The sequence below is a fragment of the Alligator sinensis genome, unplaced genomic scaffold, assembly GCF_000455745.1.
Source record: "Alligator sinensis unplaced genomic scaffold, ASM45574v1 scaffold847_1, whole genome shotgun sequence".
In the NCBI taxonomy this organism is placed as follows: domain Eukaryota; kingdom Metazoa; phylum Chordata; order Crocodylia; family Alligatoridae; genus Alligator; species Alligator sinensis.
Window position 1 is genome coordinate 598244 of NW_005842797.1, and position 12124 is coordinate 610367.

At 45.4% G+C, this 12124-nt stretch overlaps 1 protein-coding gene across 8 annotated transcripts in view; it reads right to left on the reverse strand.

Moving 5' to 3' along the window:
* The window catches only part of CD47 (CD47 molecule), a 43194-nt gene extending 38248 nt beyond the window's left edge, over positions 1-4946 (reverse strand). For 5 of the 8 annotated variants that reach the window (XM_025191244.1, XM_014525412.2, XM_025191242.1 and 2 more), the window contains exons 1-3: positions 4601-4946; positions 3149-3190; positions 1402-1443 (exon numbers count right to left, since the gene is read on the reverse strand). In XM_025191244.1, coding sequence (XP_025047029.1) covers positions 1402-1443; positions 3149-3190; positions 4601-4838 — 322 coding nt within the window. In that variant the 5' untranslated portion in view covers positions 4839-4946. The remainder of the gene's footprint in view (positions 1-1401; positions 1444-3148; positions 3191-4600) is intronic. The other 3 variants (XM_025191243.1, XM_014525413.2, XM_014525414.2) reach the window with 3 other exon arrangements.
* Positions 4947-12124: the final 7178 nt, after the last annotated feature.

The window sequence follows — 12124 nt, forward strand, 5'->3', positions numbered from 1 at the left end:
GTGGAGAGCACCCTTTCCAAGTTCGCTGATGATACCAAGTTATGGGGCAAAGTTAGTACACTGGACGGCAGGAAGCAGATTCAGGCTGACCTGGACAGGTTGGATCAATCAATGGGCAGAGAGAAAGAGGAGGCAATTGAATAAAAATAAATGTAAGGTACTCCACCTGGGAAGGAGGAACCCCCAGCACACCTATAGGTTGGGGAGTGTCCTTCTCAGCAGCTCAGAGGCAGAGAGGGATCTTGGAGTCATAATTGACTCCAAGATGAGCATGAGCCAGCAGCGTAACGAGGCCATCAACAAGGCCAACCGCACCTTGTCGTGCATTAGCATGTGCATGACTAATAGAACAAAGGAGTTGATGCTCCCCCTCTACGCGGCACTTGTCAGGCCGCAGTTGGAGTACCGTGTCCAGTTTTGGGCGCCGCACTTCAAGAAGGATGTGGGGAATCTTGAGAGGGTCCAGAGGAGGGCCACTCGCATGATTAGTGGCCTTTGTGATAGACCCTACGGGGGGAGGTTGAGAAAGCTGAGTTTCTTCAGCCTTCACAAGAGACGGCTGAGAGGAGATCTTGTGGCCGCCTATAAATTTATTAAGGGAGGTCAAGGAGGAATAGGGGAAGCGCTGTTTACTAAGGCGCCCCAGGGAGTGACTAGGAATAATGGGTGTAAACTAGTTGAGAGTGGATTTAGGTTAGATATTAGGAAGAAATTTTTCACAGTAAGGGTGGCCAGGATCTAGAATGGGCTTCCAAGAGAGGTGGTGCTGTCACCTAGCTTGGAGGTCTTCAAGAGGAGGCTAGATAGTCACCTGGCTGGGGTCATCTGACCTCAGTCCTCTTTCCCGCAAGGGGCAGGGGGTCGGACACGATGATCCATTGTGGTCCGTTCCAACTCTACAATCTATCAATCTATGAATCTATGAATCCCCTGATATTGCTGATTGCCATGGTGCCCTGGGCGCAGCTGAAAATGTGGCACAGGGCCCTGAGTTTTGATGGCACCTGAGGGAAACCTACGCTTCCTTGCAATGTGCGCTAATACCTGGAGAGGTACCTCTGACTACACTACGAGTCCCTGATCCCAGCAAACACGGAGATTGCTGCTGTCAAGAATGGGTTTCTCTGCAAGTGACAGGGCACTGGATGCCCAACTGCGAAGGCACTGGCTGCTCAATAAAGTTCTGCACTGCCTCCCCGTGTATTGTGGGGGGAAACTCAAGGGAGCAGAGAAGGAGTTTGCCTAGGCAGGGCATGGAGGGGGAGGGAAGAGGGGCCCCTACCCCCATGTGGGGCCCCTGGTTCCAGGTATGCAACCTGACAGCAGGCAGGTCAGAGGGTAGGGGCATGGGTGGCAGCAGCACCCCCTCTCTCCCGGCCCTCCTCCCTGTGCAGGGCTTACCAGATGGGCATGGCAGGCGGTCTCGGCAGTCCGATTCAGTCCCTGATGGCAGATTTTGTGTCATTACTATATTTTCATCTTAAAAGCAGCTTTTAAAAACTAAATAAAAATCAGAAATCAAGGATACAAAATGATTTTGAAACAAGATGTTTGGCCCCTTGTGGACTTCAGCTACCTGCCTTATCCGCAAGTAAAATCTCAAGCAAAATATTGTCAAGCCCAGTCATCATTTTCCCAGCACAGTTTTTCCATTAACCATCTGCAGGTGGTTGCCAATCTCTGGCCAGCCCTCATCACCCCGCCCACCCCTCCTGCTGCAGACAGCGCCATGGCCACCTGCGGAAGCTCCCTGCTTGCCGCCGCCATGCTTCCGCTGCTGCCTGTGGGAGCTCGCTATGCCCCCCCAGCCTCTGGGGACACACAGCATTCATTCCTTAGACCAACATGGCTACAACCAAAAACCCTTTGAACTGCTGCTTTTGCTCTTAATAGCAGGCAGGTGGAGAGGAATAAAACAGAAAAGGGAGAAGTAAGGCAAAAGCATCAGCAGGGAGAGAAGAAACTACCTAGTTTCCTTTGCTTCTTGCTAGGTCCTAACCTCCACAGGATTTTTAGCTTCTTCACTCTCTCAAATACATGCAAACCAAAAGGGCCCCTTCTGATCCACTTCTGGAGTTTGCCCCACTTCGGAAGTTATGGTTTTTTTGCATATAGCATACTTGCACACTAGATCAAAAATGGACTTTACAGTGTTGTTTGCATCAGGAAGTCTGTAATATCTGATTGACATTAAGTGGGAACTTGTTTTAATTCCAACTGATATTAAAACAGCAAGTTTTGTAATAATTAATTGTCTCAGCGATATGTGGAAAACACTTTAGATTAAACATCTCCCATAACTGGCCTTAACTGGGCTTTACTAATAAGTTACAGTCTTGACAGCAATTTCCTCAATTCCTACAAAACATGCATAGCTGTAGACCAAAACTTGAAGCTCATACACTGGGAAACTAGCTTTTCAAATTTTAAGAAAAGTTTCTGTAACTCAATTAACATGTGAAATAGCATTTGAATCATAATACTGTACATATAGAGAGTTTTAACATACATACACAATACAGTGAGCATGCCAAAAATGCTTCAGACTATAAAACTAAAGGACCCATGAAAACTTCAGCATCTTAAAAATGACCAAAGGATCACCAAACAAGCCCAATGCCATGAAAAGCTGTTTGAGTGCACAGAGGAGTGCCCAACCCACTATGCCCTGCTATTGCTGATTACCATGACGCCCTGGGCACAGCTGAGAATGTGGCACAGGGCCCTGGGCTTGGATGGTGCCCCAGGGAAGCCTACTCTTCCTTGCAACATGAACTGCCACTTGAAGAGGTATCTCCGTGTACGCTACAAGTCCCTGACCCCCTCAAACAGGGAGGAGATTGCTGCTGCCATCGATGGGTTCTCTGCATGTGACAGGGCACTGGCTGCCCATTTGCGAGAGCACTGGCTGCTCAATAAAGTTCTGCACTACCTCCCCACCTTCTCGTGTGTTGTGGGTGGAAACTCCAGGGGGCAGAGAAGGAGTTTGCCTAGGCAGGGCAGGGAGGGGGATAGGGGGGGACCCTCACCCCCATGTGGGGCCCCTGGCTCCAGGTGTGCAGCCCGATGGCAGGCAGGTCAACGGGCATAGACAATGGTGGCAGCGGCACCCCGACTCCCCTAGCCCTCCTCCCTGTGCAGGGCTTACCAGACGGGCATGGCAGGCGGTCTCGGCAGTCCGACTCATTCCCTGATGGCAGATTTGTGTCATTATTGTATTTTCACCTTAAAAGAAGCTTTTTAAAACTAAATAAAAATCAGAAATGAAGTATACAAAATAATTTTAAACAAGGCTTGTGGCCCCCTGTGGACTTCAGCTGCTTGCCTTATCCGCAATTAAAGTCTCAAGCAAAATATTGTCAAGCCCAGTCATCATTTTCCCAGCACAGTTTTTCCATTAACCAGAACTTTCCATGGAAGATTCTCCCCCCCCCCCCCTCTCTCTCTCTCTCAAGGCATTCTATGAAGATTCTCCCCACCCCCCCCTCTCTCTCTCTCTCAAGGCATTCTTATCTTGGGTAAAATATCATGAAATCATCTGATATTCCTACCCCCAGTATGCTATTCTTTACACTTTTTTTCAAAGCCATAGTGCTAAGCAAAGGAAAACATTACATCTGTTGAGAAAAGAATGAGAGATTCACAACCGTATTTAGTCAACAAACACAAAGCCAAGGAAATCACCCATCACAAGCCATACTTCAGAATGATCTGCATCCACTAGGGTCTGGTTGAATGCAACACTATGGAACTGGCTGGGGCTACTTCTCACCTCCTAGACACAGCCAAATACTCATAGCCCTGAAGCAATTTCACTTCAATGGGATTTTCACATGCAAGGTAAAAGGGTCCCTTCGGATCCACTTCTGGAGCTTGCCCCTCTTCGAAAGTTATGTTTATTTTGCATACAGCATACTTGCACACTTGATCAAAATGGACACTGCAGTGTTGTTTGCATCAGCAAGTCTATAATATCAGATTGACATTAAGTGGGAAATTATTTTAATGCCAACTGATATTAAAACCGCATGTTTTGTAATAATTAATTGTCTCAGTGATACATGGAAAATGCTTTAGATTAAACATCTCCCATTAACTGGCCTTAACTGGGCTTTACTAATAAGTTACAGTCCTGACAGCAACTTCCTCAATTCCTACAAAACATGCATAGCTATAGACCAAATCTTGAAGCTCTTACACTGGGAAACTAGCTTTTCAAATTTTAAGAAAGGTCTCTGTAACTCAATTAACATGGGAAATAGCATATGAATCATAGTACTGTACATATAGAGTTGTAACATACATATACAGTAAAGTATACATGCCAGAAATGCTTCAGATTATAAAACTAAAGGACCCAGGAAATCTTCACACTTTAAAAATTACCAAAATTAACAATCAACAAGCCCAATGCTTAAAGAGGCATTAATTTTGATTTCCAAAAAAGATATATGCCCAGGACTACTAGGATTACATTACTGACTTCCATGTTTTTGATATTTTTCACTGCTAGTAGTTCACTGACGCATTCATTTTTCTTTGTTCCTTCCCACAAGATCCATCCATTCCTTTTATTGGTAAATGATAATACATAACTTACCTACAGAGATTTTAAGTTCAACTACAATTTCTCCTTCCCTATTTGATTCCGTTACTTCACAGGTGTAGTTTCCAGGAAGTGCTTGTGCTGCTAAGATTGACAAGGAGGCAATACCCTTGGGTAAATCCTTCTCAGATGTAAAATTAGCAGATGAAAATTTGTCACTTCTGCGTAATTTCTTGCTGAATCCATCAAATGCGAAAAATTCTGTTCCGTTAAATTTCCACTTAACAAACATGTCGCCAGCACTATGGAATGCTAGATTATTTACTATGCAAGGCAGGATGGCACTTTCATTACAAGTGGATAGATTAACGGACTTGGTTGCATTAAACAGCAGTTGTGCCGAACCTGGGGAGAGAAAAATAAAAGAATGTTTGATTTTACAGTCTTTCCAAATTACTCCAATGCATGCAAGACATGAGCAATAAGAAAAATGTGTACTAGTTCAAAACGACCAAACATATTTGAAATAAGAACATGCTGATCATCTTCGCAAGAAACAAGACAAAAAAAATGGTGATGGTCAAGAAAGAGAGAGAGAGTAAAGAAAAGGAAAGCAATGCCTGGGAGGAGGAGTTAAAAGGATAAGGAGACGTCTTAATCCTTAGATGATGCTTAAGCATCAAAACAGCAGGTGCCTTTAAAGTACATAAAATGAGTACTGATAAAATATTCACTGTGCTGTACTCATCCAGCCATCACCCCTGGCATATTCTTCTGGGTAATGGACCACACAGAGAAAAAATACATAGTTCTTTTTCAGGAAAGTACAGGACTAGTCTTACTGAAGTTCAGCTTTGGCCTAAGGGAGGTATGGTCACCAGCAATGCAAGTAGAGTCCCATCAGTAAGTGACAAGCACTTTTTCTACAGACTCGTTCTTTACTTTTGTAAGTAGAAAAGGCTATACAGAACAGAAACAAACATTACTAGTTTCTGCTTTCATGTTCCCTAGAGAACTAGGAAAGAAATGAATGCTCAGGTTTACAAATACAGGCAGTCCTCGACTTACATTTCGAGTTACGTTTCTTACTGCCAACATTTCTAAATTGACACCCTGTTTCAACTTTCTGAAGTCAATTTTTACTTTACAACACTTGATCCAACATCACACCACGCCACGCTATGCCAGAGAACAAGTTCGCTGCGTTGCCCATCTCCCTGGAGAACATCTGTCCAAACTTCCTCGGATACTTTCTTTAAGAAAGCAGACAAGACTCCAAAAAATCTGCAGCCAAGTCTCCTGAGAAGACGTCAGCCAGGAGCCCTTCAAAAAGTCCAAACAAGAGCCCTTCAAAAAGTCCAGCAAAGTCACCTTAAAGAAGTCCTTCTAAATCAGTGTTTGCTATTTACAATATAAATACATTAATGTAGCTATAATACTCATCTATAATTGATTGAGTACAAAATTCTGGGTTATTTTTGGTGAAAATAGAGTCAGGCCTCAGTTTAGGAACTGATCCCCCATTTATAACAGTGTTTCCTATGGGAAAAGCGATTCTAAATTGCAACATTTCGATTTAAGAGACAGTTTTCAGGAACCAAGTGTCTCGTAAATCTGAGGACTGCCTTTACAAGGTTTGTCATTGTTCCTCCTGTTCTCTGCAGGTGGAGCCAAAATCCTGTATAGGTAAAGAGCTTGCTTAGGGAATTTTTTCTTTCTGGATAAATAGATATACACCCAGAAAGATGCATAACACAAGCCTTTCACTGGGCATGTCTACATGAGACACCGTAATGCGCAGTAGTCTATTCTCCTATGCATTGGTGCATCACGGCAAAAAACATCCTAATGCACTAACGTGCAGTAGAATTAGTCTACTGCACATTAAGCGTCACAAAAAAAAGTTTGCCTTTTTTACTGCACATTAGCGCGGCCTAATGTGCCTTTATGTCATAGCTCATATTAGAGATACTAGACTTAATGCACAGTAGCAAAGGCGCATGTATGCATGTGTAGATGCACCCACTGAGTAGTGAAATTGCAAATGCAGAAGTTACAGGTGGTAATGTGTAACACTAAAGGCCCAAATCTGGCAAAACTTCAAAAATGTTAGATGCCAAGTTCTCCATAAGTTTTTCTATAACACTTATCACCATAGCATCCAATCGTGGCCCAAATAAATTAGATCTGCTTGGCAAGATCTCTGGTGGACTCTGAATCTTCTGCTCTTCTCTGCTCCCTAGTAGATAAGGTTTTCATCAGAGATAAGAATTTAACAACTTTTCACAATGTGGGAACTGAAAGAGCAGTAAAGCTACACAGCTAATTTAAAAAACAGAGGCACAACCACACAGGAACATAAGCAATATGCCACTTACTGTCAAAGACCTAACTTTTTGAAGAGTAAGACTCCTCAAAATAAGATTAATGGAAGTCAACCTGCTGAGCACGCAGTGGGAAATACTGATGTGAACAGGAGAACAGGGGGAAGGGGGAATGGAGTCTAAAATTTGTTTTCTCAACAGGTCTTAGGCTCCCAGCTATAGGGAAGTGGCAACACATCTCTACATAAGAACAAGTTTGGAACCCTGAACTTAAGGTGCCAAGGGCACAGCTGGAGGAGGCAGTATTGGTCCTATGATCAAACCTACCAGAATACTGTACTTATTCAAATATAAGACAACCCTTCCAATAATTAGATTCTATATATGGAAAATTTATAAATTTGTAGTAATTTTCCAGGTATAGAATCTAATTATTGGAGATTTGCCTTGAATTTGTTCCTAGAGGTGCAGATACATCAGTCAGATATCAGATGAGCACAGATATAAAGAAAATTGGTTGTAATGGAAATCAGCCTGATATGGCAGATAATTTGGCTGATAAATACCCATGCACACACACAGCCTCAGCACAGCACATAGGCAGCAAGGAATGCAGCCCAGCAGCATGGAGAGCTGCATGCAGCTGGTAGGTCTGTTGTGGTAAAAGGGCAGGGGGGAGGGAAGGAGTGTGGAGGGGGCAGATCAACACCTCCTGTGGTGAGGGAGGGTGTGCAGCAGGGGCTGGGCAGCGTGTCTTCCAGCCGGGGCGAGGCAGTCATGGGACGGAGCCGCAGCTCGTCCAGGGGGGTGGAGCCTGCCGCTGTGCGCACCCCAGGAGGGCATGGGGGAAGTATGTGTGTTCTCGATCTGAGCGGGGAGACTGGGGGGCTGCAGCTGTGGGCTGGGGCTGGTGTGTGGGGGCTGCATGGCCATGCTTCCAGCACATGGGAGCTGCAGCGCTGGGAGGGGGCTACAGAGTGGTTACAGCAAAATTTGGGGTGGCTGCAGCCCCCCGTGCCCTCCTGGACCCCCCATACCCTCCTGGGGTGTGCACAGCGGTGAGAGCTGCCCTGCCATCCTGTGCCACCCGGACGAGCCGTGGCTCCATCCCAGCTAGGCAGTGCATGTCTCAGTCCCTGCCCCACTCCCTCCCCCACTGTGTGGGGTGCTGATCTGAATAAAATATATGGTAGTGTTCACTGCACTCAGTCCCCCTCAGCACCAACTCTTTTTTTTCCCCGCCAAGTCATGGTGAGCCACTACACAGAATACATTTTTATTTCCTCTTCACTCCCCCACCTAAGCTGTGCAGGGTGGATTTGATTTAAATCAAAATGATTTAAATCATGGTTTTAATTATGATTTAAATCACTGGTCAGGAAGCCTCTAATCACTGTTTTCTACAAAAAGTGCATTCTTGCTTGATATCCTCTATTATTTTAACCTCTTGAAACTCACTTTTAGAGAGAGGTAAGGGTTGGTGCTGAGGGGGACTGAGTGCAATGGACACTACCATATATCTTATTCAGATGGGCTGCACTAACCTAGCCTTGTGGTAGGTTCCCCTCAGTATGTTTGCCCCATATGGGCCATGTGTTTTATAGTCATGCTTAGTGTTGGCTGTATTTTAATCAATTACATAGTTGGTTTCCATTAGTGACTACATGTTGCTTTTGGCAGCAGTTTAATGATAGGTAATGTATTTAATGAGGTTTCCTTGTATGCAATTGTAAGAAGCAGCACTTTTTCTTCTCTCCATGCTGAGGGGAGGGGGAGGGGGACTTTGTCTTATATTTGAGTAAATATGGTATTTTCCAGAAACGAGGGCCACCAACACCTTCTCTTGGTTATGTTTTTGGTGAGCTTCCTCCCTTATGAACCAATACAGAAGTATCCTATCTCTTAATCAGTCCTAGTTTGTTGATCCTCATAGGCTTTTAGCTGCTCAATACCTAGAAGACTGAGACACTTCTAGGCATTGTAGCAGGGACTCCTAATCCCTGCTACTTGAGAAGTAGGGAGCCAGCACCAAAGGGCTGCAGTTAGGTAGGCAGCTGGGCCAAAGTCAGCTGCAATACAACATACAGCCAGGGAAACCTACAAGGGTTGCAGCAAGGGAGGAGGCAGCTGCTGTGGCTCAGGGCTTAAGGTACAATACCTGACAGCAGGCTGAGGGGCTGAGCCATGTGATCAGGCCGACCAGAAATATAACAGAAGAGGAACCCAACCAACCAGGTACCTAAGGAGCTGCTACAGACCTAGCAGCAAAGAAGTAGGAGGTGGCTAGGGGGGTGGAGAGACCCAGAAGGGGTTTACCTATTGCTGGCAAAGCACTGGAGGACTGAGTGTGGCTGAAAGGGGTGGACAGGAAGCCACAGGGATGCCTGAGGGACACCCATTTAGAGGCTGGGGATAGCATCCTCTGCAGAATCCAGGACTCAAGTGGGCTGAACCCAGTTAAAGGGCCAGGGGTGGCATACTAAGAGAGCCTCCTTACCCTGGGTCAGTACAACAACGGGGCTGGGCTGGACTGAGAACCAGTCAGGGACATAGGGGGGCTGTGACAGCCAGAAACAAAGAGATTAATAAGCAATAAATATGTGCTTCTTGGAAGCATTTGGAATTTTTGCCTAATATAAAGCTTGTAAGTTTGTAACCCACAAATGTAACTTCCCTGTCATAAGTTTAACCAAAATGATAAAACTAACTGTTTGTGGAACTGACTGGGGGCCCTGAAGGCGAAGCTGTAGCTGCAAGATTAGATGACCTAACGGTTTTTGCTCAGGGTTCAGCCTTGATGATAAAAATTGGATCCAACTGCCTGGCACACCCAACACATTCCAGGAAAGCACGTCTCAAGAAAGCATATTCAGGAAAATCTAAAAGGGTTGGGTTTAGTAATGTTAATTTCAAATCTAAAAATGCTGCACTGCAATTTGCTTATTGGATAAACCCAAGTCTGGGTAGTAACCTTTTATGATAATTTTTAACACCTTTCAATCCCATAGGGTAACAGCTATAGGGCAAGATTGTGAGTGGCTTCTAAAGCCAACAGATTAGCATAAGACTAGGTACAAAAAGCGCATGTGTCAGGTGACCAACAGGAAGGAGGGAACAGAACGGTAATTGCTGTTCCAAGCCCAGACTCCTGGTGCGAGTGAGGATCAGATCCTGATTAAGGGAATCTTCCCCAGTAATCCCTCCGACAGCATTGATTGGGGACACCTGATTTGGCTGGAATCACTTGGCACGCACCTGGCATCGAGGGACTATTGATAAGTTGCCAACCCATGTCTGTCTATCTGTTGTTTTGAACAGCCCAGTGGCTGATACCCTTGCACTGCCCAGTTGGCCTGCGACAGATTAATCCATCTATCAGTTGTTATTATCTGTTGTTATTATTTACTATTAGCTCTTTAAAACCAAGAACAACCTCACCCTGGGCCAGGGGCATCAAGAGGGCTGAGACAAACTGTGAGCAGCCCAAAAGAACGCAAGACCGGGCCAAGGGGCCAGAGCAAGTGGCCCAGAGCTGGAGCTCTGCAGCCTGAATAAAGGTGGGCCAAAGCTAAGGGGGCTGAGGCCCCTATAGAGGCAAAGAGCATTGGCAAAATAACATCCACAAGGCATGGGTGTGGCTGTAGGGGAGGACAGAGACAACAAATTTAGCCCTTGAGGTAACTGGGACAGAGGGGTCCAACTCCCCAGTATAGAGCTGGTAGCCGGAGGGGCTAGAAACCCACAGGGGGAGCTGATGTTGATGGCAGCCAGGGCTCCAGAGAGACTGTGGGTGGCAGGGCAGAGGCCCAAAACTGAGGGGCTGTAGGCAGCAAGACTGGAGCCCCAAGGCTGAGAGATAGTAGACAGTGGGGCCCTGAACCAACTGGGCTGAGTTGAGCCCAAGGAGGGACAGAATAAATAGAGCACCTTGGAAGGCAGCCTCCCTTCTGCATTAATACCATCAAGGTGTGGCAGGAGAAGTGACAGGGCAAGGGTCTCGAGAGGCTGGAGCAAGCAGGGCAGGATTAAGGTGGGTATCCAGGGGTATCACTGCCACCATCAGGCTGCATCCTGTCACAACAGGTACAGAACTTTTAAGCATCTGGAGACCTTTACTAATGAAAACTTAAGTGCTTCCTGGGTTAGACTGAGGGGTTAAAGACTGCACTTTGGACTTTTGGAATTTAAATGTCTGTGTAGGTTCCACTTCCATATAAATCCTTCTGTGGATCTGGGCCCAAGAAGTTACTAGGAGGAAATTATCAGTTTTAGGAATTATTAAATCATTAGGAAATTAAGCTTCATAGCAAGCCTGGACATGTGTCATGTAAAGAATGCATCATATTTTGAGATGCTAGACGACTTCCAGCGTTGCTACAATGGACAACATTCAATGCAGGCACTGAACAACTATTCTTCTTATTCCCGTCTGACAAGTGATTGTTACCACAAGAAGCAATAGTTTGGATTACAATTTCTGATGCAACAAATCTGCAGGTTTGGGGTGCTAGCCTTCAAGCGGCAGGAGGAAACATTTCTAACTCTTATCAGTCCTTCACTACTACTTAAACATCCTGTCTACTAAGCCAGCGTTCAGTTCAAATAAGGTGCCTAGAAAAGCAAGATAAAAGGCTCAAGAGCTGCAGTTTTGTTCCTGCTAACTTCACTTTCATAGTATTCACTACCCCAATAATGCTTCAAATTATCATTTTGGTTAGTCAACAAAGCTTTCCTGATTACAAACCAGTTGAGACCACAACACACAAGGTCCCTATGCAGATCTGTATGGTATTGCAGATTGAATACACTGAATTTTTTTCGGAGTGTTTCAAGTGCTTGTGCCAGACACAGTGCAAACACAGGCTCCAACTCTAAGGGCATGTACAGCAGGATTACTTGCAGGCTTGAGTGTCTCCGGCATCGTGACAGGTTTTTAACTAGACAAACAAGTCAGAACACTGGGCGAGCGAGTACGTCTGCTTTCCTGGGAAGCTCTTCAAAACACTAGTCTAGGACCAAAGGTTCCCCAAAAAAACTCTAACCCAAGGGTTGCATCCACACGCTGCCAACATCCTCCCAGCTGGCTAAAACAAAAGCATCACGGACAAACCGACTTTGCCTACGCTACGTTAAATGTCACGCTGCAATGATGATTAAAAAAAAGATCATTTGCTCCATCATTAGCTTCTTGACTGGCTGTGTGTGGCATCGCACAGCCTGTGCAGAGCAGGGGTCAGCAATGCTTTTGGGCAGA